The sequence below is a fragment of the Rhagoletis pomonella genome, unplaced genomic scaffold (genome assembly GCF_013731165.1).
Source record: "Rhagoletis pomonella isolate Grant_MI unplaced genomic scaffold, Rhpom_1.0 Rhpom_scaffold_00003, whole genome shotgun sequence".
Lineage (NCBI taxonomy): Eukaryota > Metazoa > Arthropoda > Insecta > Diptera > Tephritidae > Rhagoletis > Rhagoletis pomonella.
In genome coordinates this window covers 49,690,097-49,718,056 of record NW_023458557.1, presented here as the reverse complement: position 1 = coordinate 49,718,056, position 27,960 = coordinate 49,690,097, and the positions used below count along the sequence as shown (strand labels likewise).

The 27,960-nt window shown below is 34.0% G+C and overlaps 1 protein-coding gene across 3 annotated transcripts in view; it reads right to left on the bottom strand.

Moving 5' to 3' along the window:
- LOC118735277 (A-kinase anchor protein 200) overlaps positions 1–27,960 on the bottom strand; it is a 160,156-nt gene that overhangs the window by 51,275 nt on the left and 80,921 nt on the right. Inside the window, exon 1 of one of the 3 annotated variants that reach the window (XM_036464940.1) lies at positions 379–401. The exons of 1 other annotated variant lie outside the window; for it this stretch is intronic. Coding sequence is in view for 1 of the 2 variants with exons in the window: in XM_036464936.1 (XP_036320829.1) it covers positions 18–19 (2 nt within the window). In the remaining variant the exon portion in view is untranslated. Of the gene's footprint in view, positions 1–17; positions 73–378; positions 402–27,960 lie in introns of those variants that run through there. One more of the 3 variants, XM_036464936.1, reaches the window with a different exon arrangement.

Genomic DNA, 27,960 nt, shown 5'->3' with positions numbered 1-27,960 from the left:
AATGCACATATACATACATATGTGCAGCTGTGTTCAAAAAAATAGTAGTGCCGCTGCATCATTCACCTCAAACAAGTCAAACAATAAACTGGAGTGTTACACATAAAGGATGCATATATAACGACTAAAAAAGTAGATTCTAGATCAGGCATGCCCAACGCCGGCAGAACTCCATAAGCAAGTGCCCTGCGCTGGGCACGGCTGTTCTAGATATTTCCAGAATATTTAAAGATTCATATATTAAAAATATTGGTTTGTTTATACACTAGGGCTTAGTAGAGGTTACCTTAACGAAGTTAAAACTTAAGATATAGCTAATGTTTGGCACTATTTTTGTTTATTTCTGACTGATAATAATAATAATAGATTGGCGCTTACACATATGTTAGTGTTTGGCCGAGCTTCTCCTCCGATTTGTGGCGTGCGCCTTGATGTTGTCACACAAAGCGGAGGGACCTACAGTTTTACGCCGACTCCGAACGGCGATTGTATTTTGATGAGAAGCTGTTTTTCATGGCAGAAATACACTCGGAGGTTTGCCATTTCCTGCCGAGGGACGACCGCTGTTAAGAAAAAACCTTTTTTTCTATATTTATGCGATGTTGCTTTGACCAGTGTTTGAACCCAGGCGGAGTGGAAGCGCGCACTGCTTACTACTGCAGCACAGCGGCCGACTGACTGATATCTTGTATTAATTATTAGTTTAATTTGGATCAAATTTGATGTTCCAGAGGAGCGGGGTTGCCACATGTTTGAAAAATAAAATTCAACTTAATTCATCAGTTAATTAAAATATATATCGGAATTTTAGACGAGGGATATTTATGAATGTCTTAGCGCGAATCTACTTTTGCAGAGGGTTACCACCTGTTTATTTAATTAACTTTTATGCAAGTTATTTGAAATATGCAGCAAAAGGGTGTTAAGAAAACTTGAGTTTGAACATTTAGAATGTTTAAAGAGGGTTGCCACGTGTTTACGAAATGACATTCAAATTATTTAATATGTTGGATGATTAAAAGATGGGCATCATGGAAATGATTTTGAAAAGGCTTTATTTCTGAAATATATTTATGGGGGCTGCCACTTGTTTAAAAATCCAACTCAACTTAAATTAAGGCAATTACCTAATTCAAATATGTATTAAAATTTGGGTGTATATATTTGCGTCAAACGAAAGAGTGTTAAGAAATCTTTAGTTTGAACACTAGAAATATTTTTAGGTGTTTGAAAAGAGTTGCCATTTGTTCAAAAATTTAAATTATTTGAAAAGTTAAATGAATTATTAAAATATGGGTGTCAATCGTAATGGGGTTGAAAAGGCTTTATTTCTGAAATATATTTAGGAGTGTTGCCACGTATTTTATAAGCTACATTCAAATTATATAATAAGTTAAATTAACTTTTAAAGGATGGATATCAATCGAAATGGGTTGGAAAAGTGCTTCAGGTAGAATATGCAATTCCTTTCAGAGTGAATTATACACCAAATTCACTGGGAACTCAAATTGAGCTTTGTAGAAGTTCACTCGGAAATAAATTGTATAACCTACCTCTTTATTTCTGGAATATGAGAGGTCCTGTAGATGTGCGATAAGGTTTTATTTTTTGGAATTAGAAAATTTATATCGGAACAGGGTGATTTAAAATTTGATAATCAGTTCTGTTCTGCAATCCGAGTCGGAATCGTATCGGAATCGGAATTAAATTCCGACTCGGAATTTAAATGGTGTTCCACAATCCGATCGGAACTTTTGTTTCGAAGTTAATATCGAATCCGATTGTAAAAAAAGGAACAAACCTCGTATTTGTCAATTGCGTTCTGAAGTGTCAAAATTAGGGATAAAATGATACTAGTAAATACAAGTACATTCTCGATACTTTTCGGCCGATACCAAGTAATTTTGGTATCGATATTTTTGAACCGAGTACTGAGTAGGTATCGGAAGAAAGTACTTATATCGAAACCCGATTCAGTGAAAATTTTATTTCCGGACTTTTTTTAATCTAATTATTATTGTGAATATCTAAATATTTTTGGCAGTTTAGTTGCCAATGAAAAATTCCTACAAAGAAAGACCTATAATCATCTCATTAACATATCGCTAGCTTGAAGTGAAAAGTTGCTAAGTCCACTTTTTGTGAAAACTCATATTTGGATATAGGAAGCAAGGTAAATCAAAAACGCAACGTGTTCAAGTTTATATTCAATTAAAGGCAAATTTACTAAGTCCAAAAGAGGCACAGAAAAAACGATAAGCTCACAAAAAATTCTAAATCTTTTAATTTGCAACAGAGCTTTCTGCAAAATTCTTGAAGGAAATATTTTGAAAAGTTTTTTTTCCTCCCCTTTAAATTTTCTACAAATGGACTTAGCAGCTTTTCACTCCAAAAATTACCAACATGATTACTGCTGTTGAACAGTGTTATAATACAGATGACTTTTATTAATTAATTCATTTGTATGAAATAAATTATAAAATAATTGTTTTTGATCTCAATCGCTTTCTGTATGTACAAAATAAATAATAAGTATAACAAATAAAATACGTACATAAATACAAACGAAGACAATTCTGTTAACAAAATTCTGGGGACTTTTTAAAAGCAGCGTATTGGACTTTGCCCTTTTTCTTGTTTTCTGGGAGGCCATCCTAGTAAACCATGTACTTTGACAAAAATTCATAGATATGTGATGGCGTCTTTTATAAAAACAATTCTATAGGTACAAATATCGATATAAGTAGGCATCGATACTTTTAGCCCGATACTTACTAGGCATCGATACTTTCTTTCGATGCTACTTCCAAGTACAGGTATCGATACTTCCATGGTATCGTTTTATCCCTAGTCAAAATTCATATGAAGAAATTAAAAAGTGAAAACTCAACTGAGTTCAATGGTTTTATTTGCGGTTTTGCTCAATAATGAGCAGCAAACAAATGAAAAAGTGAGGCAAACAATTTTGCGCGATCGCAGCAATCCCATATAATTACCGGACTCTGCCTAAGTAGTATGCAAACAACTGTTTTCTCTTTTGCTATTTCAAAGTATAATTTTATATTTTACAGCTCTCTTGCACTCCTCAAGATTTTGGGTGACTTGCAGCCTCATGTACGCAAAAGGTTCCATTCCTGGGAGCAAAGCGCTTTCGGAAGGAGCACCGTACCATTGCCGACGTTACCGACACAATGTTGTATGCATGGAGTCAGAGATGTAGGTAACGATGTTTAACTGGGGATTAAGTATCGAGATGCTGATCGCCATACGTTGTTGTTGGGCGATACCGGGTATGCTTTGGAACCTTTTCTATTGACACCGTATATAAATCCATAGCCACGGTCTATGCAACACGCATTTAATCAAACACATTCTTCGGCACGTACATATGTAATATTGAAGTTCTCAAAAGTCGTTTTCAGTGTTTATTAGTAACCGTGCAGTACAAACTATGAGACGTTGTGAAAATAATTAATAAATGTTTTGCCTGCATAACATTTTTTGCCACTACAGTCCTGAATTTAACTATGAAGAAAGCGAAAAAAACGATAGTGAAGTATGTAGATAGTGAAGTAGATAGATTTGCACTAACAGAAATTTCTTTGAAAAGTGAAGCACAAATAATTGAATACGAAATTGCGAATTAAATTATTTCTAATTAATTGAAACGAGTTTAAAAGTTTTGTAATTAAACAATAAACAATTTACGCACAAAATAACATTTTAAGACTTTTTAATATATTTTCATTATAACTATTACCAATTTTAATTCGTTTACTTAATTTTTCGTTGTTCGCTAAAGTTCAAAATGTTTCATTCATCATTTACATTTATATTTTTGGTTTTTGTTTTGTTCTTTTTCTATTCCACTGGCTTTTACTTGATCGGAATATTTCCGACAAAAAATTTGCGATACTCGGAATGCAGAACATCAAATAGATGCGATAGAATTCCGATTCGAAGTGGATCTAAATGTAGAACAAGGCGGAATCAACAATCGGAAACAAATCCGATTCCGATTCGAATCGGATTGCAGAACAGGGCTGAATATTAAAAACCAACTATGCGAAACGCCTGCACGGATTTAGAAGAAATATGACACTCGAATCGCTTATACTCTGACTAACCGTTCTAATATTTTGCAGGTTTTTGAAATTCTATCTTGGGCCGTACGGCTTCACAAGTAAGTAATTATTACTTCTCGCTTATAAATAAACATATACGTTTATATTCCCAATTGCAAAAGAGGGTACCGTATTTTTATTAATTTTATATTGAAAAACATTATAATTTAAAACATTTTATCACAACTCTTCAATTTGTAAAGCAGAACATGTCAAAAAAATTTATAATTCTGCGCCATCGCAGTTATTTTTTGAACACCACTGTATGCATGTAAAAGAATGTATTTGCAAGGCATGAATCATGTTACATATTATGTATGAATACTAATATGCATATGCTAATATGTACATATTAGAGATGTTGCGAATGTGGAATTTTAGACATCCGCGGATGCGAATGCGGATGCGGATGTTTAAAAGCTAACATCAGCGGATGCGGATACGAATGCGGATGCCAAGTATTTTAAAGAAATAACTTGGGTGAGTAAATTAAATAGGTGATTTAGGTAAATAAAAAATTAAAAGTTGATAATTTTTAATAATGTTTTTTTTTATTTAGTACTTGAATTTAAAAATTGGAACAGTATTTAATAAAAAGTAATGTTGCTGCCTTTTCGGGTTCCAGCCTGTTTCTTTAAGGGTCGTAAGGCGACAAACTTGAATAACTTAAAACTTGACAAAATTTTAAATTGTTATCGATTGACACTGCACCAGTCGAGAAGACTGTTTTGACAAATTTCTGCTTATAGCGAGGTTTCAAATAGGTCGATATGCCAAATAAATTGTTATTTTATAGGAATGAAAATTTCTGTTTTGAAAGTCGTGGCTGCCAGCCGAATTAGTTTAGAATCTTGTTATATTGTTAAAAATCCACCCGTTTTTTTATAATAATTTGAACTATTGGAATCACGGACAATGATCAGATCTGCTTAGTTCCCGGGTGACTTCTTGAAAAGATTCACCTGTAATGAATAGCTTGTAATTCGTTTTTTAATTAGCTGAGTTCGACTTTTCCTAGTTGCAGGCAGTCACAATTAATTACTCACCGCTAGCGATTCATCCAGTGTTTTCAACAGACCTTTGGCAAATAATATTCGATAGTTACATAATTCTTACCTAATTACAGGCTGTCTTGTTAACGCGCAAATAGTCCATTCTCCCTATAGCTAGACGTTAAACATTTATGCTGGAAATGCCTATTTGACTATAAATTACAAAAGAAGGGGGACAGTTTTAACGTAGCATCTCCACAGCCAAAAAATATTGGCTACAATTTGTATTTTTTTTGCGAGATATACATTTTATCAGTGCACTTGCACAATATTCGCATTCGCAAAAGCTCCGCATTGATTATTGCGAATGCGAATGGTAAAATTAATGCAGAAGCTCCGCGGTTGCGAATGCAAATGCGAATATTCGCAACAACCCTGGTACAATTCTGTGTTTTCTTGATAAATTATTTATAAAGAAATTTTATCAGGATTTTTATCAAGTAAAAGCTCCCATCGCATTCTGTGTCAATATTTATAAAGGCTGCATTTCGTTATTCATTCTGAACGTTTGGAATAAGCTTTTTTGTTTATTTATTCTTTAGAACGTTCCTGATGATATGTTGACGTATATTTCAAACGCATTCTGTTTATTCCGGCTGTGAAATGGGATTATCCGGAATGTATAAAGAAACGCAGCCAAAATAAAAAGCTCTACGATTTCCACAAGAGGGGAACTTACTAACTTAATTATTGGACGATTTGGCGGTTTTTTATAATATAGACTGGTTATGTAAGCAGAAACATTTTTGCCAAAAATGGTATCGTTAGGTGGCGCCAGGGTCGAGATATTTTTAAAAACCATTTTTATGCTCTGATTAGTTTGACATTTGGCATGTTTAGTTGAAACTAGGGATGCAAGTCAAAAAAATACATCGATGTTTTTTCCATTTGACGCATCGATATATAGCATCGATTCATATCGATCTATCGTATAAAAACATCGATATTTTCGATGCATAGAATGAAAGTATCAACAGTTTCTTTTAAATAAATATATACAACAAGAAAATGAAACAATCGGAGCTTCGATAAATATTTAAATATTAACTCACGGCGAAATGTATTTATTGATTTAAATAAATGTTTAAAATCTGCCAAAATTTTCAAAGGGTTTTAGAGTGTCAATATCATATCAAATAATATCATTTCTTAGATGGTTGTTTGGCCATAAACGTTTCTACTAATAAATTAGCAATTTATTAGTGCAAATAACTCATACCTTTTGAATAATATTAATAGAATGTATATTCAAATACATAGTGCATAAATAGTGAAATTTCTACATTTAGAATAGTTACTAGAGCAAAGAGTTTGGAAGCATACAAAATAATTTTTATATGTACAGTGTACATTGCAAACAAAAGTCGATGCATCGAAAAAAAATACATCGATATATCGATATATATCGGAAGGTACAAAACATCGGTTTTATCCGATGCATCGATATTTTTTCTGCATCCCTAGTTGAAACGTAGTAGGACATAGATTTGGAAAAAATGGTGCCGCTGGTGGCGCTGATGTCAAAATAAAAAGTACGTTCGACATAAAATGCATGTTTTCTTCCCGTTAAAAATTCTTTCAAAAACAATATTAGGTCCATTCTTTTGCAGCCGAGCTACAAAAGAACACTCGCTTAAATGACGAAATACACGCAAAGCAACAGCACAAACTTCGCTATTTATCCGGTTAAAACATACTCGACCTGAAGAGTAGTGTTGTTAAGTGAAAAAACTGCTCTATTGTGAATTGTTAATGGGCAAGTGGAGAGGGAAATTTTGGTTTTCGTATATACATGAGTTATATTTTAAATAAGTATATATATTACGCAAATACCTCGCATAATTACTAATTTCTATTGTTTTTTGTGTCTAAATCCCGTTGAACTGATCACATGTTTCTCGCCAGCTACCAGCAGGGTTGCTTAAGTAGCTAAACGGAAATTTTACCCGAGTTGAGCGTTCTTTTGTCGCTCGCTTACAAAAAAATTCAGCTATTAACAAAACATTTTCAATGGAAATTTTAGTAACGTAACGCCAGGTAACGCCACGTCAGATGATTAAGCTGAGTCAACATAAAGCAGAAAAGATTTCTATATTTCAAAACTTGGAAAATTAACCTTAAGCTTTTCCAATATTACTAGAAAACTTTTTATACAAATAGTCTTGCCCAATTCGCAGTTTTGCAATTGTGTAATCGAAGTCAAAATCAACTTCTGTTTTTTGTAACGTAACGCCAGCGCGTAAGTTTACGAATATCTTTAAATCGCTACTACCAACAGTTGTAATTTTTTTAATGAATTTAACGCTGAAGATTATTATCGAAAGGCAATATTTATACCGCTATTAGATAATATTTTGTTCGATCTCCGAGAAAGATTGCCGAAAGAGACATTAAACATTTTTGATTTGAACTTATTACTTCGATCTAAAATTGGGGAATATAATACGCCTGACGAAAAAAAATAATGCTATCGAACGCGTAAAGTCGCTTGGAGAACGATACGAACTTTTCTTAGAAAAAGACGGTATCAATTTGGAAGGTGAGTATAAAGTGTGGTTGGAACGATGGAAACATAAGGAAAGCGAAAAGCCATTCCCAAAATCAGCCGCAGAAGTTCTTGGTAAATGCGACGAATTGATTAACAAACTTCTCCGCATTCTGGTCACACTTCCAGCTAGTAACGCTACTTCCGAAAGAAGTACCATGAATCAAGAAAGACTGATAGGTCTAGCACTTTTACACGTACATTTAGATATTGAAATTGACACTGAAAGAATAACAGAAAGATTCGCAAAAGGAAAGCGTAAAATTGAATTTTTCAATTTAATTATTACAATAAAAACTCTGAATAAGTTGTTAAGTTACTTAATTACATCCTTCATTTTACCAACATTGTAAGCAAGAAATAAGTATTTATATGTACAGTGGCTCACAGCTTATTTCGTGTGTAATGAGAAACAAAAAAGTCCAAAATGATTTTCTTTTAAATTGAATTTGTACAACAAAAACCAAATTCATAGTAAGACAGCCTCACATCTTATTTCGTGCGGGCACTTTTACCGTTACTGGCGCCAATGTGCTGGTTAGAGAAATACACCAATTGACTTTGAATGTTTCAGTAGATCATTTCTTAGTGTAATTTTGGTGTTGTAAAAGATCGGACGCGAATATTAATTTAAATACCGCGATGGGTCGCCGTACGTCTATTGAAAAGCGCGAATTAGTGATTCAGTTATTTAAAAATGGAAGTTCTCAGAAAAAAATTGCGGAAAATGTAAATTTAAGTGCTTCTACAGTTCAGTACATAATACAACGCTTTGTCCGTGAAAATAGAGTGGCTGACAAAAGTCGAGAGGCGCCAAATAAAATTTTTACAGCGGCCGATGAGAAGTGGATAGTCAGAAAAATTAAGAAAGATCCAACAATGAGTGCACCAGCTTTGGCAAAAGAGGTAGATAACGTGCTTGGAAAGTCATGTCATCCAGAAACAATCAGAAGGATTCTTCGAAGTGCTGATTTTCATGGACGAACAGCCCGAAACAAACCATTTATTAGTGAGCGCAATAGAAAAAGCAGAATGGAGTTCGCCAAAAGCCACGTTAATAAAGACGAAACGTTTTGGAATGAAGTAATTTTTGCAGACGAAAGTAAATGTAACCTTTTTGGTTCCGATGGGAAGTCTTTCGTGTGGCGCAAACCTAATACAGAGCTGCAACGTAAAAATTTGCGCGCCACAGTAAAACACGGTGGAGGCCATGTAATGGTTTGGGGCTGTATGTCCTCAGCGGGTGTCGGAAACTTGGTTTTCATAGAAGAAATAATGAATAAAACAGTTTATTTGAATTTGTTGAAAAATAATTTACTACAAAGTGCTGAAAAATTGGGTATCCGGGAGCAGTTTAGATTCTACCAAGACAACGACCCGAAGCACAAAACGGGAGTTGTTAGATCTTGGCTTTTTTGGAATTGCCCACATGTGGTTGAAACGCCAGCACAATCGCCCGATCTCAATGTTATTGAGAATTTATGGAGTGTTCTTGAAAAAAATATAAGGAAACATCAAATAAGCAACCGGCAAGAACTGAAAACGGCATTGCAATTGGAGTGGGAGAGAATAACACCCGATTACACCAAAAAGCTTGTTAGCTCCATGCAATCTCGGCTGAACTCAGTTTTAAAACAAAAGGGTTATCCTACTAAATATTAGTTACTAGAAAATTTATAATTAAAATAAAACACATAAGAGAAAAGGTTTAAGTTTGTTACGGTACACGAAATAAGCTGTGAGGTCGTTTTACAATGTGTTATGTTTTTGTTGTCGAAATTCTATACAAAAATTTAATATTTGTTTGTTTGTTGGTGTTTGTATGTCGCAGACATACATCATTAAAAGCTCATTAAAGTTTTTTTGAAAATAAAGCACATAGTTAAAATATTACACGTTTTTCTTTTAATCACTGACTACACGAAATAAGCTGTGAGCCACTGTATATGTGACCTGGTCTACGAAAAGGGAGCTTACGTGCGAAAACTAGTTTTCTGTGAAAAAGCTGTTAAAAGTAAGCAACTCGTTTCGTCAGTTTCTCATTATCTCGTTAATTGTTCTCCGCGCCGGACGTCCAGTAAGTGTTGTTGTTGGTCCAGTAAGTGTTGTTGTTGGTCGGAATATTATTATAGTTCATCGTGTAAGTTGCTAGTGTGGAACATTTAAAAAATTAACACTGAAGAAGTGACGTTTACTGTTTCTGTTGATTATAGTCTTCGCATTTCGCATGAAATGAAACATGAGTGTTGATGAGGAGTTCAGTGCCGTATACGGACAATATTTCCATGAAAAGGATGATGAAAACGATGATGAAAACTATGAAGAGAGCGATGATGATGAAGACGAAGTATGTGTATCTCAGGCAGAAGATGATACCGAACAAACTTTTGTTAAGATGGACCTGTATGTTGTTGATGTAAAGGAGGAGGAGCTGGTAACAAAATTTCTGTCAAAAGATTGTTGTAATAATGAATGCCATACACTGATACCACGGGAAATGATATATAATCATGTCTTTATAGCTTATAATTCAATGTATTTTGTTCATTACCAATAAATTATATTTTGTCGTATTTTTACTCTTCTTTCTCTACATTTTTAGTACACTTCTAAGCAAGTTAGGATTTTCTGCTTTTCACCACGTGAAAAAGCATCTCATCTTCCATCCGAATCAACCAAAAAGTGAAAATTGATTTTTTGACACCTAAGCCCCCTTTCCGTAGACCAGGTCACATATATTGCATTAATACACCCAAGGTATAACTTTACATCTTGTGTTTTTTTTTTCTTAAATAGTACATGCAATTGTTTTATTAGACCTTGCACCAAATTCACAAAATGAAAAGTAATATTATATCACAAAACACTTTACTTCGCACTTCATAAAAAATACTCGAACCTATATTTGCATGGAAAATAAATTAGGGTTAGATGCTTGTAATTCAACGTTATTTGACAAGTTGAAAAGCGAAGAAGAGTTGGAGTTTTTGGAATTAAAAGAGGATAAGGCACTGGAAATGCAACATAAAGCATTGCCATTGCTTGGGTTCCGGCAACATGTACTAGATTTAAAATATCTGCTGTGGTAAACAGCTGCGTGCCGTATATTTTCAATTTTTGGTACAACGTATAAGTGTGAGTCTTTGCTTTCTAAAATGAAATTCGTAAAGTGAAAATACCGTTCACAATTGACTAAACCACATTTAACAGAACGGCTTTAACTGACGTAAAACCAGATTTTGAAAATTTGGCCAAGGATCTTTGGCTCTTTTCAGCCTCGACCTTGCTCACCCCTGATATAGACATAGTGCAGCGAATTAAAATTCAGCGGCTCCGCTGGCTTGGCCATGTCGTTTGAATGGACAGAAACGCTCCTGTTCTGAAAGTATTCAACGCGGGCAGCGATGCTGGTAAAAGAGGAAGAGGAAGGCCTCCTCTGCGTTGGAAAGACCAGTTGGCACAGAAGAGAAATGACTGGCGTACTGTTTTGGACTCGACCAAAATCCCTTAGGCGGTTACAGCGCCAATAAAGAAGAAGCTAGCAAGAGTTTATCGTCTATCGTATGAAAATTCATAATAGGGGTGTTACTTTCTGCTTGGGTGCCATCTGAATTCGGTACAGAATATAGACAGTTCTTATTATACTCGGGAATATTTATTTAAAAAAATTGTGTTATTGATGATCTGTACTACCATTTTCTTCATACAAAACAGAAGTAAATGTTGTGCAACAATTATTAGATTATTATTAGGAAATATTTATGGAGATCATTTAATAAGTTTTAATCTGCATGGCTTACTTCATATACTGGATTGTGCTAAAGAGTTTGGACCCATAGACAGCTTCTCGGCTTACAAATTTGAGAATTATATGCAGCACTTAAAAATACTTATTTAATCCCCCACTAATATTTTACAACTGTTATATTTAAGACTTAAAGAGAGAAAAAATTTAATCGAAGAAAAAAATTTAAAACTAAATACGTTTCTATTAATCCCAAAAAAAGAAAAAGATTAATTTTGCTTTAGTCAAAATACGGAACCTTTCAAAGTTATCGAGATACATTCATAATCTGGAGAAGAGGTAGCTATCGGATATACTTCAAAAAAATATTAGTAATTATTTTAATGAGCCTCTCGAATCATTTTCTGCACTTGGCATTTTACTTGCGACCGGCTTCACCCTCTGCGACTGATGTGGTAGTCTGACAGACATCGAAGGTGCGACATTTTTCTTGAGTTTCAATAGCACTGGTTACTAAAATCGCCTCTTTTTCGGCATATAGTTTATTTATATGACTATTTCATTTATGGGTATTTAAAATATATATAGAATTTCCAGTGTAAATCGAAAAAAGTTTATTAATAAATATCGAATATATATATTTTGATCAGGAAAATTGGTGTCTGAGACTACACGTCAATATAATAGGGAAACTTCGGTCATGTCAGTAGCAGAGGGTTAAGCCACAAAGCATTGAAGATTTAAACAAATAAATATTCAGTACAAATACTTTTGCATACCATTTGAAGGTAATTTTATCTTAATACCAATTCTCGATCATAAGCCCTGCGGAATGTTAGTGCGCACTTCTAAGCACTAAAGCACAGCGGCGGCCAAACGCTATGAAATAATCAGCCTCATTGCGTAAGTCGTAAATTAGGCTAAATTGTACGACTCGACAACAGTAGCATTGTCTATTGTTATACTGAAATAAGTAAACGACCAAAATCGTCGAAAACTATACAGTGCTGCCAAGTTTTTCCGTTTTAATACACTAGTCGAGTGGAAATTTTAGGCAATGACGTGACATTTTCGATACGATTCGACTCTCGAAAAACGACTTGCATTCGACACGACTCTCGCAATGAGAGGGAATATTGCCCGACAAGTAAACAAAATTACTGTTGAAAGATGAAACCAAAGACGATACCTCCGAGCCTATATTAGCAAATTTTTCGCATTCGAAAAAGCTCCGCATTGATTATTGCGAATGCGAAAGCGAATATTGGCAACAACCCTGGTTCAAACTAATTGAAAGTAAATGAAGATAGCCATCATAATGTAGACATAAAAAATATTACCTTTGAAAACCGACTATGATATTATTTTATTTTCATTTTTTGTACATGTTTTTTATGTAGACACATCTGTATACAAATACATATACGAAACAAATTAACGAAATTACAATCAGCGAGTAACCAATGATAATCCCAACGAATTTCGAAAAGGGCGAGAAAATGACTCATTTCGAGAATCCACCCTTCGTATGGAAAAGCACAATGAATCACTCACATCTAAAATAAATTCGTTACACATGCAAACATCCCATGCATATACAATATGTATTTACACTGATATGAAAAATCGTATTTTTTTCTTTTTTTGGTTGAAAGTAAATCGCCCTAATCATGATGATGCAGACCTGCTACATACATACATTCTCAAGAATGATATAATACAATATTGCGCCCATCAGAGAGGATATTTTTGAGAATAACTTTTGTATGACATCACACTGGTGCAATTGCGAGAGAGAAATGCCAAAACGTGAGCAAGAATGGAAAAAGAAGAACAAATGTTGCAAGGAAAACGTAAACAAGTTGCACAAGTGTGACGTCATACAAACAACTCTGCCAAATTCACTGAGAGGAATAGCGATACCGTGATGGGCGCAACCTCTATTTCTCTCAATCGTGATACATTCTATTATAGCGCAACTACAAGCCAAGAACTGTTAGACTGAATTAATTTTTTTCGTTATATGAAATTCATTTAGTATCCCTTTAAAGGAGGTCTTGATCGTAAGAACATGCTTAAAAATCTTGCAGGCCAAAAAAATAATTTACAAATTTTACCCCTACATATGTGCACATTAAAGAACTGCAAAATTCAACATTTTCTGTAAAAATGTCTTTTTCAAAAATTTCATGCATTGCTATGTCATGTCAACTCAAACAAGGTGTTATGCCATGTCATTCCATCTCAAACATACTGTTTTAGCATGTCGTTGCTACTTAGCTAAGCTGTTGTTCCCTGTTGTGCTTCTGTAGCATATTTTTCATACTGTTTGATCCTGCCTTGGATGAAGATATACACAGGTTTTTAATTACACTATTCTTTAATGCATTTTACTATAATAGGTGCTTAAAAAATTTACAAAATCTCTTCCCGTATATAAAATGTAATTAATAATGCTGACTATGTCGCATGTGTTGCTTGTGTTGACATGCATAGATTTGATGCATGATTTGATTTCAATTATTCGACAGTGTTTTCATATGTTATTGTGAAACATGTATGAGCGACATAATATGAACTGGCACTTGCATGATGTGACACATGTCGCTATGTTTTATAGTTCAACATTTGCAGGCCTTGAGTGCACATCGTCACCTGACATGCAAAAAGATGTAAAAACATCGTAAATGAAATGGAAAAAGTCGTAACTAATATTTTAATATTTTTTTTTATAAAATCCTGTGGGGAGTTGTAATTCGATGAAATCCATTATATAAATCAAAAAGTGAATTTTGATTTTTTTATTAGTTATTAGTTATGACTTTTTGCATTTCAAAGATGATGTTTGTTACGTCTTTTTGCATTTCAGGTGACGATATGTATGTACTAGGGATGTTACGAATGTGGAATTTTAGACATCCGCGGATGCGGATGTTTCAAAGCTAACATCCGCGGATGCGAATGCGGATGTCAAATATTTTTAAGAAGTAATTTTGGTGAGTACATTAGGAGATTTAGGTAAATAAAAAATGGAAAAGTTATTAATTTTTAATAATATTTTATTTAGTAAATCAATTAAAGAATTGGAACATTGTATTTAAGAAAGAGTAATCTTGCTGCCTTTTAGGATTACAGCCTGTTTCCTAACGGGTCGTAAATCAAACCTGCGCCCCTAAATAACTACTCGCTCGAGGCGACAAACTTGAAAAACTTGAAACTTGACAAAATTGTAAATTCTTTTCGATTGACGCTGCACCAGTTGAGAGGACTTTCAGTTATATTTCTTTTTTATTGCGGTGCAACAATTCCTTTTTGGGAATTGCATCGGGGCTGCAAATGTCGGATGTATCCTCCTGACTTTCATCTTCACAACCTAGCATCATGCCAAGATCGTTGTTTAAACACCGTTATGTTCCAATTTGGAGCACCAATTCTTTTTGTTGTTTTAGAATTTGGAGAACCTGTTGCGCCATCAGCGTTTTTCGATTTTAGTTTTTGTAATTAATTTTTAATCCTGTCTTCTGTGACTCGTTTGAAAAATGTACGGTTATAGCGAGGTTATGAATAGATGAATATGGCAATCAAATTATTTTCTAGGAATGAAAATTTCGAAGAAAAGTCTGTTTTGAAAGTCGTGGCTGCTGGCAGAATTAATTTAAAATCTTGTTATTTGGTTAAAAAAGTACCCCGTTTTTTATTATTTGAATTATGGAATCACGGACGATAAAGGTCTCAGATTTGCTTAGTTCCCGGGTAACTTCTTGGAAAGGTTATCCTATAATGAATACCTTGTAATTAGTTTTTTTATTAGTTACCTGAACTCGGCTTTTCCTAGTTGCAGGCAGTCACAATTAATTACTCACCGCTGTCGATACCATAAGCCATCAAATCCCTTTTGTTGCTCCATTCCACGCGCTCAATGTGTTTTGATACATTTTTTTGAGGCGAATGAACGCAGATTTTCAACATATGTATCGTTAATACTATTTCACATTGTCGTTGAAATGCAAAAAACCACAACTAACTAAATTTTTGTATTGCCTAAAACGATGTGGGGACTTATGATTCGAGGAAATGCATCATTATCAATCAAAAAGTTAATTTTGGATTTTTAGTTAGTTGCGTCTTTTTGTATTTCAGCGACGATGTGAGTTAGGCTCTTCCCATACTATAATAACGATATATTACATGCCAAGTCCCACTCCTCAATAGATATAAAATTCACCTTGAATTAATTCTTATTTAATTTGTGAACTTGGCTGTCGACTTATCAACATATCATTTCATCTTTATTTCGATGCGTGCTAATTTTGACAATTTACACAAAATTAAAATAAATGTTTTTGTTTTCGAGCTGAAAGACTAATAAAGGAAACACGGAACTTAAGAATAATAAGTTTTATGAGAAAAAATAATTACACTTTTCTAAGAAAAAGTGGAAAAAACTAGCGATGCATCCAATTTTTTCAACAGAACTTTGACAAATAATATTCGATAGTTACATAATTCTTACCAAATTAAAGGTAATCTTTTAACGCGCAAATAGTCGACTCTCTTTATAGCCAGCCGTTGAACATTTCCGCTGGAAATACCTACTATTATCTTACTCTTTGACTTTAAATTACGAACTTAACGTAGCATCTCCACAGGCAAAAAAATGTTGGCTAAAATTTTTTGTTTGCCAGATATACGTTTTATCAGTGCACTTGCACAATATTCGCATTCGCAAAAGCTCCGCATTGATTATTGCCAATGCGAAAGCGAATGCGAATGTTAAAATTTATGCGGAAGTTCCGCGGTTGCGAATGCGAATATTCGCAACAACCCTGGTATGTACAACTGGTAGAAATTCAGGTACGAAAATGACGACGTATTTGTTAATATTAAAATATTCTTTTAGTATTTTGGAATAATTTGGTTTGCATTAGAGATGGGCACGGGTCTAAATTTTCAGGCCCGGCCCGGCACGAGTGCAAAATAAACTTTTAAAAACACGCACGAGCCCGCACGTTAAGAATTTTAGGGGGCCCGGCCCGGCACGAAGGGTCACGTCCCAGCCCGGAAATAAAGAGCCAACTTTTCATATTATTGTTATTTCATCTTTATTCAGTCTACGATTTACAATCTTACAGACTAGAAGTAGGCTTGAAAGTATTAACGGTGACTAGTATATGTACAATTACGAAAATAGGTTTCAAGAGATGATTTAAAAAGACTTCTTGGAAACGAAAAGTCGATATCTAAGCTCTTTGAGATATTGTTAAATTCCACAAGGCTTCGAAAAATATGCGTAAAAGATGAGTAGTTAGTCTTAATGGCAGGAACGTAAAAGGGGATGTGAGAGCGAAGAGTTCTGAGAGGCACATTAAAGGTAACCTGCTCAAGAAGAGATGGGCAGTCAATGGAGCTAGAGATAAGATCGAAGACGAATAAGAGTAATTGGGTACGCCTTCTATTTTCCAATGATAGCAAATTTATTAGTTTACACCGGGAGTAATATGAGGGAATCGGATCTGAGAAGTTAAGAGAAGCGAGGGCAAATCGAATAAACACCTTTTGAACTCGCTCAATCCTAGAGGCGTGGCAATTATAAATAGGGCTCCATATAATAGAGGCATACTCAAGTTTAGATCGTACTAAGGAATTAAATAATGCTTTCAGAGTGTAAGGGTCTCTAAAATCCTTGGCATATTTACGAATAAATGCTAAATTACTATAAACTTTTGGGAGTAAATGACAAACATGATTTATAAATGAAAAATTCGAGTCAAACACGACACCAAGATCAACAAAACACAGACGTAAGCTGATGGTTTACGAGGTAGTAATTTGAAGTAAGGGTATTTTGAGATTTAGATAAGGTCATCTTAAAGCACTTTTTTACATTCAAAGACAGTTTATTATATTCACACCACTTTAAAAGCCGATCTAAATCTTCCTGAAGAAAGAGAACATCAGATGAGGAAGTTATTCTACGAAAGAGTTTTAAATCATCGGCATACAATAAAAAACTGGCGTGTTTGAAACAGGAGCTAATATTGTTTATAAACAGGACAAACAAAAGGGGGCCAAGAATGCTACCCTGGGGTACACCTGATGTTACAACAAAGGGATTAGATTTAGAATCATCGATATGAACAGACAGAGTCCTATTTGTAAGGTAAGACTTTAGCCAAGCTAGGAAATTAGAGTGAACACCAATGCACTCCAACTTGTGTAGCAATAATTGGTGTGGTACCTTATCGAAGGCTTTAGAAAAGTCCGTATAAATGGTGTCTACCTGCGAGCCATATTTGAAGGAATAAACACAAAATTCTGAAAAAGAAGCTAAATTAGTGACCGTTGAACGACCAGCTACAAAACCATGTTGGTGGGGCTCAATCATTCTTTTGGCAAGAAAAGAGAGTTTAAAATGTATCACTTTTTCGAATAGCTTTGAGCAGGCAGACAGTTTCGAAATAGGCCTATAATTTGTGATATCGTTTCTATTTCCAGATTTAAAGACTGGGGTTATAGACGCAATTTTCCATCTGTTAATAAATAATCCAGTCGAAAGAGATAGGTTGAATATATGGCATAAAGGAATACATAATGACTGACTACATTGTTTAACGAAGTGGGCACAAAAACCATCAGAATCACATTTCAATGTCGGAGTTAGTAGACATGGCGTAAGTAATGTCAGATGTGGAGACAATCAACCAAGCCAAGATCTAGGCGTTGGGTCGGCCAGTAATTTCGTGGTAGATTTATATTATTTTTATTATATTATTTAACTTTTATTGTATGTATACATATGTACATATTTTTAATTTGGTGTTTATGTACATATGTATATTTACTTAAGCGAATCAATTGTTTACATCAAAGATTTTTATAATATGTTTTCTGGGAAGTAGTAAAAGTGGAAGGTATTTTATGTACAGATATGTGAACAAAACTACTAAGTATCTTGTTTTTTCTACCGGTTTCCAAATATTTCTTTTTTTGCTTTTTTCTTATCAAAAGAGTTTTAATATGAACAATATTTTTTTTGTATAAAAAAACAAAAGCTTATCTAAATTTGTAGTATTAGCAACGGGCTTTTTCGTGCTTATTCGTGCTTTTATGAAATTTTACTGAATGCCCATGCACGCACGAGTTCGTGCTGACAGCAAATATTCCGGCCCGTACCCGCGGGCTTACGCAGGGGCCCGGCGGGCCCGTGCCCATTTCTAGTTTGCATATATATATACATACATGCAAACGTGTAATAGCGTCAGAAGGATTTGCAATTTCCTTCTTCGAATGGGTCAATGTTAACTCTAAATTTATAAAACATTCATCTGGATCTAGGAGACAAAAATTAATTAAGGCTTAAATTTATAACATTGTGTGTGAATTTTTCAATAAATTTTTTGTTTTCAATAAAGTTTATATGTTATTGCATTTTTATTATTTGTATGTACAATTAGATGCGAAATTGAGTCAATAATAAAAAAAATCAAAATGTATGCGTTTTTCGGTGGTTCTTTGGCAAAATTTGCATGCATTTTTTTATATACATATGTATATATATTCCAGTATAATTACGGCGATGATTCATTTTACGAGTATTGGAGCTTTTCTTTTTTAAAGAACATATCGTCACATAAGGGTGAGAAGGTGACAAGTCCATTTTTTTAAATTGTTCAGGAGAGACGAAAAATCGATGTAGTCTCGTATTACCTGCCATTCAGCATCTACAGTTGTCCACAAAATAATAGGAATGCGATATTTTGCCCAGTTTTGGTTATTTGTTTTTGTCTATTTAATGTTTATTAATTTTAGCTGGCTTACAAAAATTATAAAAATTTCGCAAATTTTCACACAAATTTCAAATCAGTCTTTAGAAAAAATTGTTTTGTAGCCCATTTAATTCTAGTATAATAAAAAGCAAGTTTCAAGTTGCTAAAAAATTCCGTTGATTTTTGAGAATTTTTTTGGTTGAAGGTATTTCCAAACAAAGTATCTTCGATAATTTTCTTTTATATGGACGACACTGCCAGCAAAAAAAAATTCCCAGAAATCAACGGAATTTTTTAGCAGCTTGAAACTTGCACTTAGTTATACTAGAATTAAAAAGCTTGAAATTTAGGTGAAAATTCGCGAAATTTTTGTAATTCTTGTACAAAGTTTGAAATCTGAATTTATATGGTGTTTGTTGTATAACCAGCTAGACTTTTATACAAAAATAATAAACATTAAATAAACAAAAGACAAATAGCCAAATTTGGTCAAAATATCGCACTCCTATTGTTTTGTGGACAACTGTAAATTTTGAAAAAACTTTACTTTAGCTAACGATATTCTTTTCCTACATTTATTTCGATTTGTTTTTGGGAAAACTACTAACAGTTTAAGCATCATACTATTTTAAAATAATGACAAATCAAAAATATTAGGTATAAACGATCTCTAGTCTGACTGTATTGCAGATACGATGTTAACGCAGAAATGACAAAATACTCAAGCAAACGTTATGTTATTATCGTATACATACTGCTACTAGAATAAGTGCGGACTCGTAAAAATTGAGATTGCTTAAATTATCTCAGTACATATACCAGTCCCAATACCATATTGTATCAAATGACAATAACAATTGTACTTCTAGCGGTTAAAGGCGATAATTCCTCTATTGTAACTTAATTTCAGACACTTTGTGGTTGTAAATTTACTTCCATTAGTGGCCTTACTGTATTGTTATAGATACTTGGGGTTTTTATAGAGTATACAAATCACACTTCAACCCTGACAGATTCTGTGAAAATAAAATTTACACATATGTGCATATATACATACGTATAAATAAATGCACATGTTTAAATATACATATGTATGTATGTAAATTTGTATGATGAAAAAGGAAAGTTCTTTTTACTAAAAATCCAGTCATACGTGGCAAAGCAAGTAATTTCGAATGCATGTTGAGTGTAAACGATATTTAATATTTACCTCATTGCTAGAGTTCACTCTTTGATGCGAAACTGTGTACGTTTGAGCGAAAGTGCGAAAACCGGCAAATTTTTACATCAAACATATAGCACCCTTATGGCGTCGTTTCGCACAAACGCGCAGCAAAGCAACAAAATAAACGCTAATTTTTGCCTTTCGCATTTTTGCATCAAAGAGTAATTTGCCTTATTATTCTTTTTCAGTACTCGCGCACGCAAAAATAAAAATAGTCCAGCAAGAGCAAGTAAAAATAACTTTCCGAAAACGATTTGAGCTTTTTCAGTTGCGGTCATATCTTGTAACCTTAATTTTGGAAAATAATCAATAAGTATATTTCGGCTGTGAGAATCAATAAGTATATTTCGGCTGTGAGAGGTGACTTTTGCTTTAGGAATGTGAAATGGGAAATGTGTTGAAAATGTACTTGTGTTCCCACGTCTGTCTGCACTTTTACAAATGACTTTATTCAGTTATATGGCATTCCCACGACAGCTTCATTGGTAATTCGGGCTCCCATTCGTAATTGGCTAACCAATTATGAACCGAATCGCTTAATTCGCTATACAAATTTTTGGTAGTGGATTACACCCCGCGACAAACGATAGCACATCAACAACTTTACCAGTTTTGACTACAGTAAAACCCGCTTAAGTACCTCACGAAAAATGTCAGCTTTTTGAGGTACTTAGACGGGTTGGGTACTTAAAGAACCCGCTTAAGTACCTCAATGCGGGTACTTAAGCGAACATAATTACTGATGTAGTTACATCCTCTTGTTAACTTACATAAATACTTGAATAACAACATTTAATGCAGTAAACATAATCTAAAACCAAATTCGTAGCATTATTTAAATACATAAACAACTAAAGAAAAACTTTATTAAAAAAATATTTGGTGCAATGGTAAGTAATTTTTACAAGAATTAAACTGTTTAAAAGTCAAAGTTGGACATAGCATTTTGTACCAAATTCAAAATTATATTGTTTTTTATTAATTTTTAAGATCAATCAATCAATCAATTAAAATACAGTTCATTCCCTAACAAATATCACAATATAAACCTATGCTTAAAATTTGGTGGAACACTAAAAAAAAATCGTCATAATTTCAAACTTCTTTCTCAGAAGAGTTTTTTGAGTATACAGTTTTATAGCTCATTCAATTTTAGTGTAATAATATGCAAGTTTCAAGTGGCTAAAAGTTACCGTTGATTTTTTAGAATTTTTTTTACCGAAGGTATGTAGCGCTGCTACTGAATTTCAAAATACGTAAATATTTTAAGGAATTTTAAAAGAGCACTCAACAAAAGGGGAAACTTATAAGTAAAATTGTAAATGGGCCACGAAAAATTGAGGTACTTAGGCGGGATGGGTAATTAAGCGGGGAGGTACGGTACTTAAGAGAGGGATTTTATTCAGATTATATTAAAAAAATTTACGGTGTCCAAAAATGTTGGTTACTTAAGCGAGTTAGGTACTTAAGCGGGTTTCACTGTAGTTATATTTTGCTTTTTTTTAGGTTCATTATTCTTTATGTAACAAACACCATATAAATCTAAATTTCAGACTTTGTAGAAAAATTATAAAAATTCCACAAACTTTTCATCCCAATTCCAAGCATTTTAATTTTAATTTCTAGAATAATTTTTGGTATGCAGCTTTATAGTATAGCTTATAAAATTTTAGTGTAATAAAGTGCATGTTTGAAGTTGCTGAAAAACCGCGGTGGTATACTTCATTCGTGCATACACAGGGCAGGCAAGAAAAATCCGTGCCCAGTAATAAATATGTATTAACTTATATTTAAATATTTTTATCTATTGTCGGCCGCTGTGGTGTAGTGGTAAGCAGTGCGCGGTTCCACTTCACAATGCCTGGGTTCAAACCCTGGTCAAAGCAACATCGCAAAAATATAGAAAAAAAAAGTTTTTTCTTAACAGCGGTCGTCCCTCGGCAGGCAATGGAATCGGCAATGGCAAACCTCCGAGTGTATTTCTGCCATGAAAAACAGCTTCTCATAAAAATACAATCGCCGTTCGGAGTCGGCGTAAAACTGTAGGTCCCTCCGCTTTGTGTGACAACATCAAGGTGCATGCCACAAATCGGAGGAGAAGCTCGGCCAAACACTAACATATGTGTAAGCGCCAATCTATTATTATTATTATCTATCAAAGCAAGAGAGAAAGAAAAAACCAAAACAAATTAAGAAAACAACGATGAATTGTCAAACCGAATTAAGAATGTGCCGCGTAATTGGTAGTACGCGTGGGAACTTAGCGTTAGATCGTACTATAGGTACGGTGACCACAAATATGGATTCAAAATGAAGGACAATTTTTCAAAAATATGCCTACATATATTTACGTAGTATAAAAATATCAAAAGAGTATTTATGGTTCTAAATTCTTAATACGTTTTAAACTTTAAAAATGAATCACGTTTTCTTCATCGATATTAATCTTTTTTGACATGAATATTTACAAAAGTATAGAAAAACATTATAATTACATTAGCTTATACGAAAAGTGAAAATCTTTAAAAGATTATTTTATAGGCAAATTTTGAGTCATTCAAAACGAAAACAATACCCTTACTTTTTTGTTTTTTGGTACTTTTCGCAGTTATTTGTCAAAAATTGACGTCATGAATATATAATTTGTGCAGATTGCGCTCCATAGCATCTACATTTCTAATCCGATTTTCATTATCTCAAAATTTACTGTAATGATATATATTCTTTATCGAGTTTTTAAAATAATGAAAAAGAATAATCAAATGAAACTGCGTATTTGATTGAAAATCTCACTTTTTTCGACTTTGACGACAAAATGCAAGTGGTCGCCTGTAGCACTAATAATTTTCATTGAAGTCGCCACAAGTTATATATTTTGGTAAGAGGTACATCAATCCCCTCGAGCTCTAAGTCGCTTACGTTGATTTGGAGATTTTTTCATGACATTGAAGAAAAGCTACGAAAAGTACCAAAAAAAATTTGAAAATTTTCTCACATTAACCAATTCATGCGCAGAGTAAGAAAGAATCTTTTCAATTGTAACTGGTGTTTCATGTAAAAAGCGGAACAAATTATCTGATGAAATGTTAAATAGCACATGTTCAATTTTAAAGTCACTAAAAAATCATAAAGGGTATTCATCAAACCTTATAAATGCATTGTAAACCGTATAAACTTATAATTGTGTAAACCTTATAAATGAACTGTCAAAATTTGTATGGAAACTCGTTTACACATTTCTGATAAATTTATCCAGCGATTTCACTGAATAAACTTGATAAACTGAAGACAATGCAACTCTGTCGCAACTCTAGCTATGTTTTCTTAGGCAATAATCGGGATCCGCATACAAATTTTGCACGCAAATTCAACAACGATATGATCCTGATAGAGATCTGGTTCAATTATTATCCCGTCTGTTTATTTTGTTTCACTGCTAATTCGCAAAGTTTGTTAGCCGTGACAAATGAATTCATACACAAACAGACATTCTGCCATTGTTTCTTATAACTTGCTTCAAATAAATAGCCTTTATGTTATATGTACATTTATTTAAATAGATATCTCGTAAATATAATTTTTTCCAATTTAGGGCCGGTTGTTCAATGCCTGATTAGCACAAATCGGAGGTAGAAGCTCCGGTTAAATACAACGACTGCTTTATCGATCACATGTTATATGCATTATGTCGAAAACGTCGATAATGATGTTTAACCGGCAAGTAGTGATAACCAGAATTTGAACAACCGGCTTTTAGGGCCGCGTTGCAATTTTTTCAACAGACCTTACGGTACTTTTATAAATTATTTTCTGAGTAAGCTAGCTGTACTAAAAACCGGTCAAAACAATAGCAGTCTTTCGGTGAGTGTTGGCGCGTTAAGGTCGTATGCTCTTCTAAAAGTCTTTTTAAGAAAAATAATTTTGTTACAAGTAAGATGAACCAAAGTAAAGGAAAGTTAACACACCTCTCTGAAGTTGGCAGGACAACTTTTTCTTAAAGCGAAAATTCCTATCGGATAATTTGCCGTTAATTATCCGTGAAAAGAATAATTTTGCCGCGGACATATTTAAAAAAATATCACCTTCTGAAAACCAATTAACGAAACCAGCTAAACCCAAACTAACTATCTGATAATTTGCCGTTAATTATCCGTAAATTATCCGTGAAAAGAATAATTTTGCCGCGGACATATTTTAAAAAATATGGCGTGCCCTGCTAAATTCCGTGGAAGTTAGCAGGACACCTTCTGAAAACCTATTAAGGAAACCAGCTAAACCCAAACTAACTATTTGATAATTTGCCGTTAATTATCAGTGAAAAGAATATAAGAATAGAATAGAAGATAATTTGCCGTTAATTATCCGTGAAAATAAAAATTTTGCCGCGGAGATATTTTAAAAAATATCGCGTGCCCTGCTAACTTCCGTGGACGCCATGCGCGAGAGAGAGAGGAAATGTTTGCGTCTCTCATAGACAAGCCTGAGCGGGAGGGAGTTAGCAAGTGCTTAAAGAGCCCAAACATTAGCTGTCGGAGGCGACGACATAACTGTACGTTTACAAATATGTTGTTGCGAATATTCGCATTCGCATTCGCAACCGCGGAGCTTCCACATTAATTTTAACATTCGCATTCGCTTTCGCATCTCAAAAATCAATGCGGATCTTTTGCGAATGCGAATTTTAAAGGGACCGAAAATTACAGTTATTTTTTTACGATTTAAGCTGAGCCAAGTATTTCTTATTTCGAAATAAAAGTACTTTCCGGATAATAAACAAACCGCTTTCCAAATTAAAAAAGTTTTGTATCCCATAAAAGAGGACTTGAATAGCTTTAAAACTGAAATATCTAAAAGAGGAAAGCCACACATTGAAAAATATTTCAATAAAAAATGGTAATTAATTACCATAGGACAAACATTGGGTCATGTATTTACATGAATTTCTTTAGTATTAAGTTATAAAAATATATAAATAGAGGTGGTAACCTTCATTCATTATTTCTGTTTAAAAGCTAATTCAGTCCTCTTTCATATAATACCAAATTTGTTTAATTTGGATAAGCGGTTTCTTTATTATCCGGATAGGACGTTTATTTCTTAATAAAAATATTAGGCCAAATTTAACTCGGAAAAAAATAACTGTTATTTTCGGTCCCTGGAATATTGTGCAAGTGCACAGACGTATATCTAACCAGTCACAGAAGAAAGCATTAAAACTTAGTTATAAAAACTAAAATCGAAGAACGCTGATGACGTGATAAATTCTGAAACAACCAAAAGGATGAGAATGCAGAATTCTCTCGAAAAAAAACGGTGTTTAAACAACGATTGTGCCATGATGCTAAAGGGTGAACACACCAAAACTGCGACACTTTGGGAAGCTTATGACTTACCCAAAAAGATTTCAACATTTTGAAATTCAAATACCATAAGTTGACCATGACCTTAGTTGGACGTAGAAGAAATTTAATTTTAATTTGATTCCTAGTTGAGTTAAAAATGGCAACCGAGTTAGAAACGAGACAAACCATTTTGCACGAGTTTATAAATGATCCGGCCTTAAGTAAACGTAAAATTGCTAAACATTAAAGATTGCACTATTCGACAGTTTGCAGGGTTTTAATCGGTAGAAATAAGGCCTGGCAGTTACGAGAAAACCAGGGAGCGGGGATAAGCATGGTCAAAGTGATAAAAACAGTGTTCGGAAGGTCCTCAGTGCGTTTTCGTGAGATCCGAAGGTTTTGTCGCGTTATGTTACAGAGTCCGTACGGATATCGCAGTTTTTGGTACAAAAGGTAAAACGGAAAGCTTCATTGAGATGTTCTACAGCTCAAACAGCACCAGACCGAGGCGCAAAGTAGAATGTTACAGCGAAATCCCGCAGTCGGAAGTTGTATGAATTCTAAATTTAAATATTTAAACTTCATTGTTATGAACTACGAAACCTACTGCTTTAAAAATTCAAAATATATCAAGGTCAAGATTTTTATACTGCTGCAAGTCGTCAAGATGCCCCTGAAAGTTGTAAGCTGAAAATGAAGTCCAAATTTCCAAAAAACAACATGGTTTGGCAAGCTATTTGTTCCTGTGGCCGTAAGAGCAGCCCTTTTTTCCCATCCGGGACAATGAATGATCAAGTTTATCGGGATGAGTGCCTCAAAAGGCGTCTTCTGTCATTTATCAACAGATAAGTTAGTAGGCCACTGTTCTCGGCGGACATAGCAAGCTGCCACTATGCCAAGGACACAATGGCGTGGTATAATGCAAATAACATCAATTTTGTACCTCACGACGCCAATCCACCCAATAGCCCAGAGCTACGTTCTATTGGGGAATATTGGTAAATTGTCAAAGGAATCTTGAAGAAAACATGTGAAACAGTGAAAAATATTGAAGAGTGCAAAACAAAGTAGTTGGGCGCATCGCGTAAAGTCGATGATGTAGTCGTGCAGAACATTATGTCGCGTGTGCGATGAAAATACCGATCACTTGCATATGGAGCAAATAATAACTAATATTTTAACATTTTAATAACATATAAACTTCAAAGTTATATAATACAAAAAAAAATAATTTCAAAGCCTTCTAGTTTGTTTCTGGTAGTAATCTCTAAGTTTTGGTGTGTTCACCCTTTAGATTGTGAAGAGAAAGTCAGGAGGATACATCCGACATTTGCAGCCCCGATGAAATTCTCAAAAAGTTATTATTGCACCGCAATAAAAATAAATAAATATAACTGAAAGTCCTCTCCTGCAGTGTCAATCGAAAATAATTTACAATTTTGTCAAGTCTCCAGTTTTTCAAGTTTGTCGCCTCGAGCGAGTAGTTGTATAGTGGCGCAGGTTTGATTTACGACCCTTCAAAAAGTTTTTATTAAGTACAATGCTCCAATTTTTAAATTCAAGTACTAAAAAAAACAATCAGTCTTATCATGAGTTTAATTTTCCCCGAACCGGTTCACTTTTCACTTTTGGTTTTCATGTACATATTTACTTACTATGGGCGGAATACAAATTTTCGGGTGAATTTTTTTTCGGGCAAAACTCAGGATAAGGCAGATTATTAAAAATTATTAACCTTTCCATTTTTTATTTACCTAAATCACCTCATTTACCCACCTAAATTATTTCTTAAAAATACATGACATCCGCATTCACACTTGCAGCCGCGGATGTTAGCTTTTAAACATCCGCATCCGCATTCGCATCCTCGGATGTCTAAAATTCCTCATTCGCAACATCCTTAATATGTACATACATATGCGCTTGGAGAAGAGATAACGTTTAATTCTTCGCCATGTGACGCCATGCGAGAGAGAGAGATAATTTTTGCGTCGCTGATCAGGATAAATGTTCGGCTTCTGCGAAAAAATAGACCGTTGATTTTGACTTCCACGGCAAAATTATTCTTTTCACGGATAAACAACGGATAATTTACAGCAAATTATCAAAAAATTGTTAGTTTGGGTTTAGCTGGTTTCCTTAATTGGTCTTCAGAAGGTGC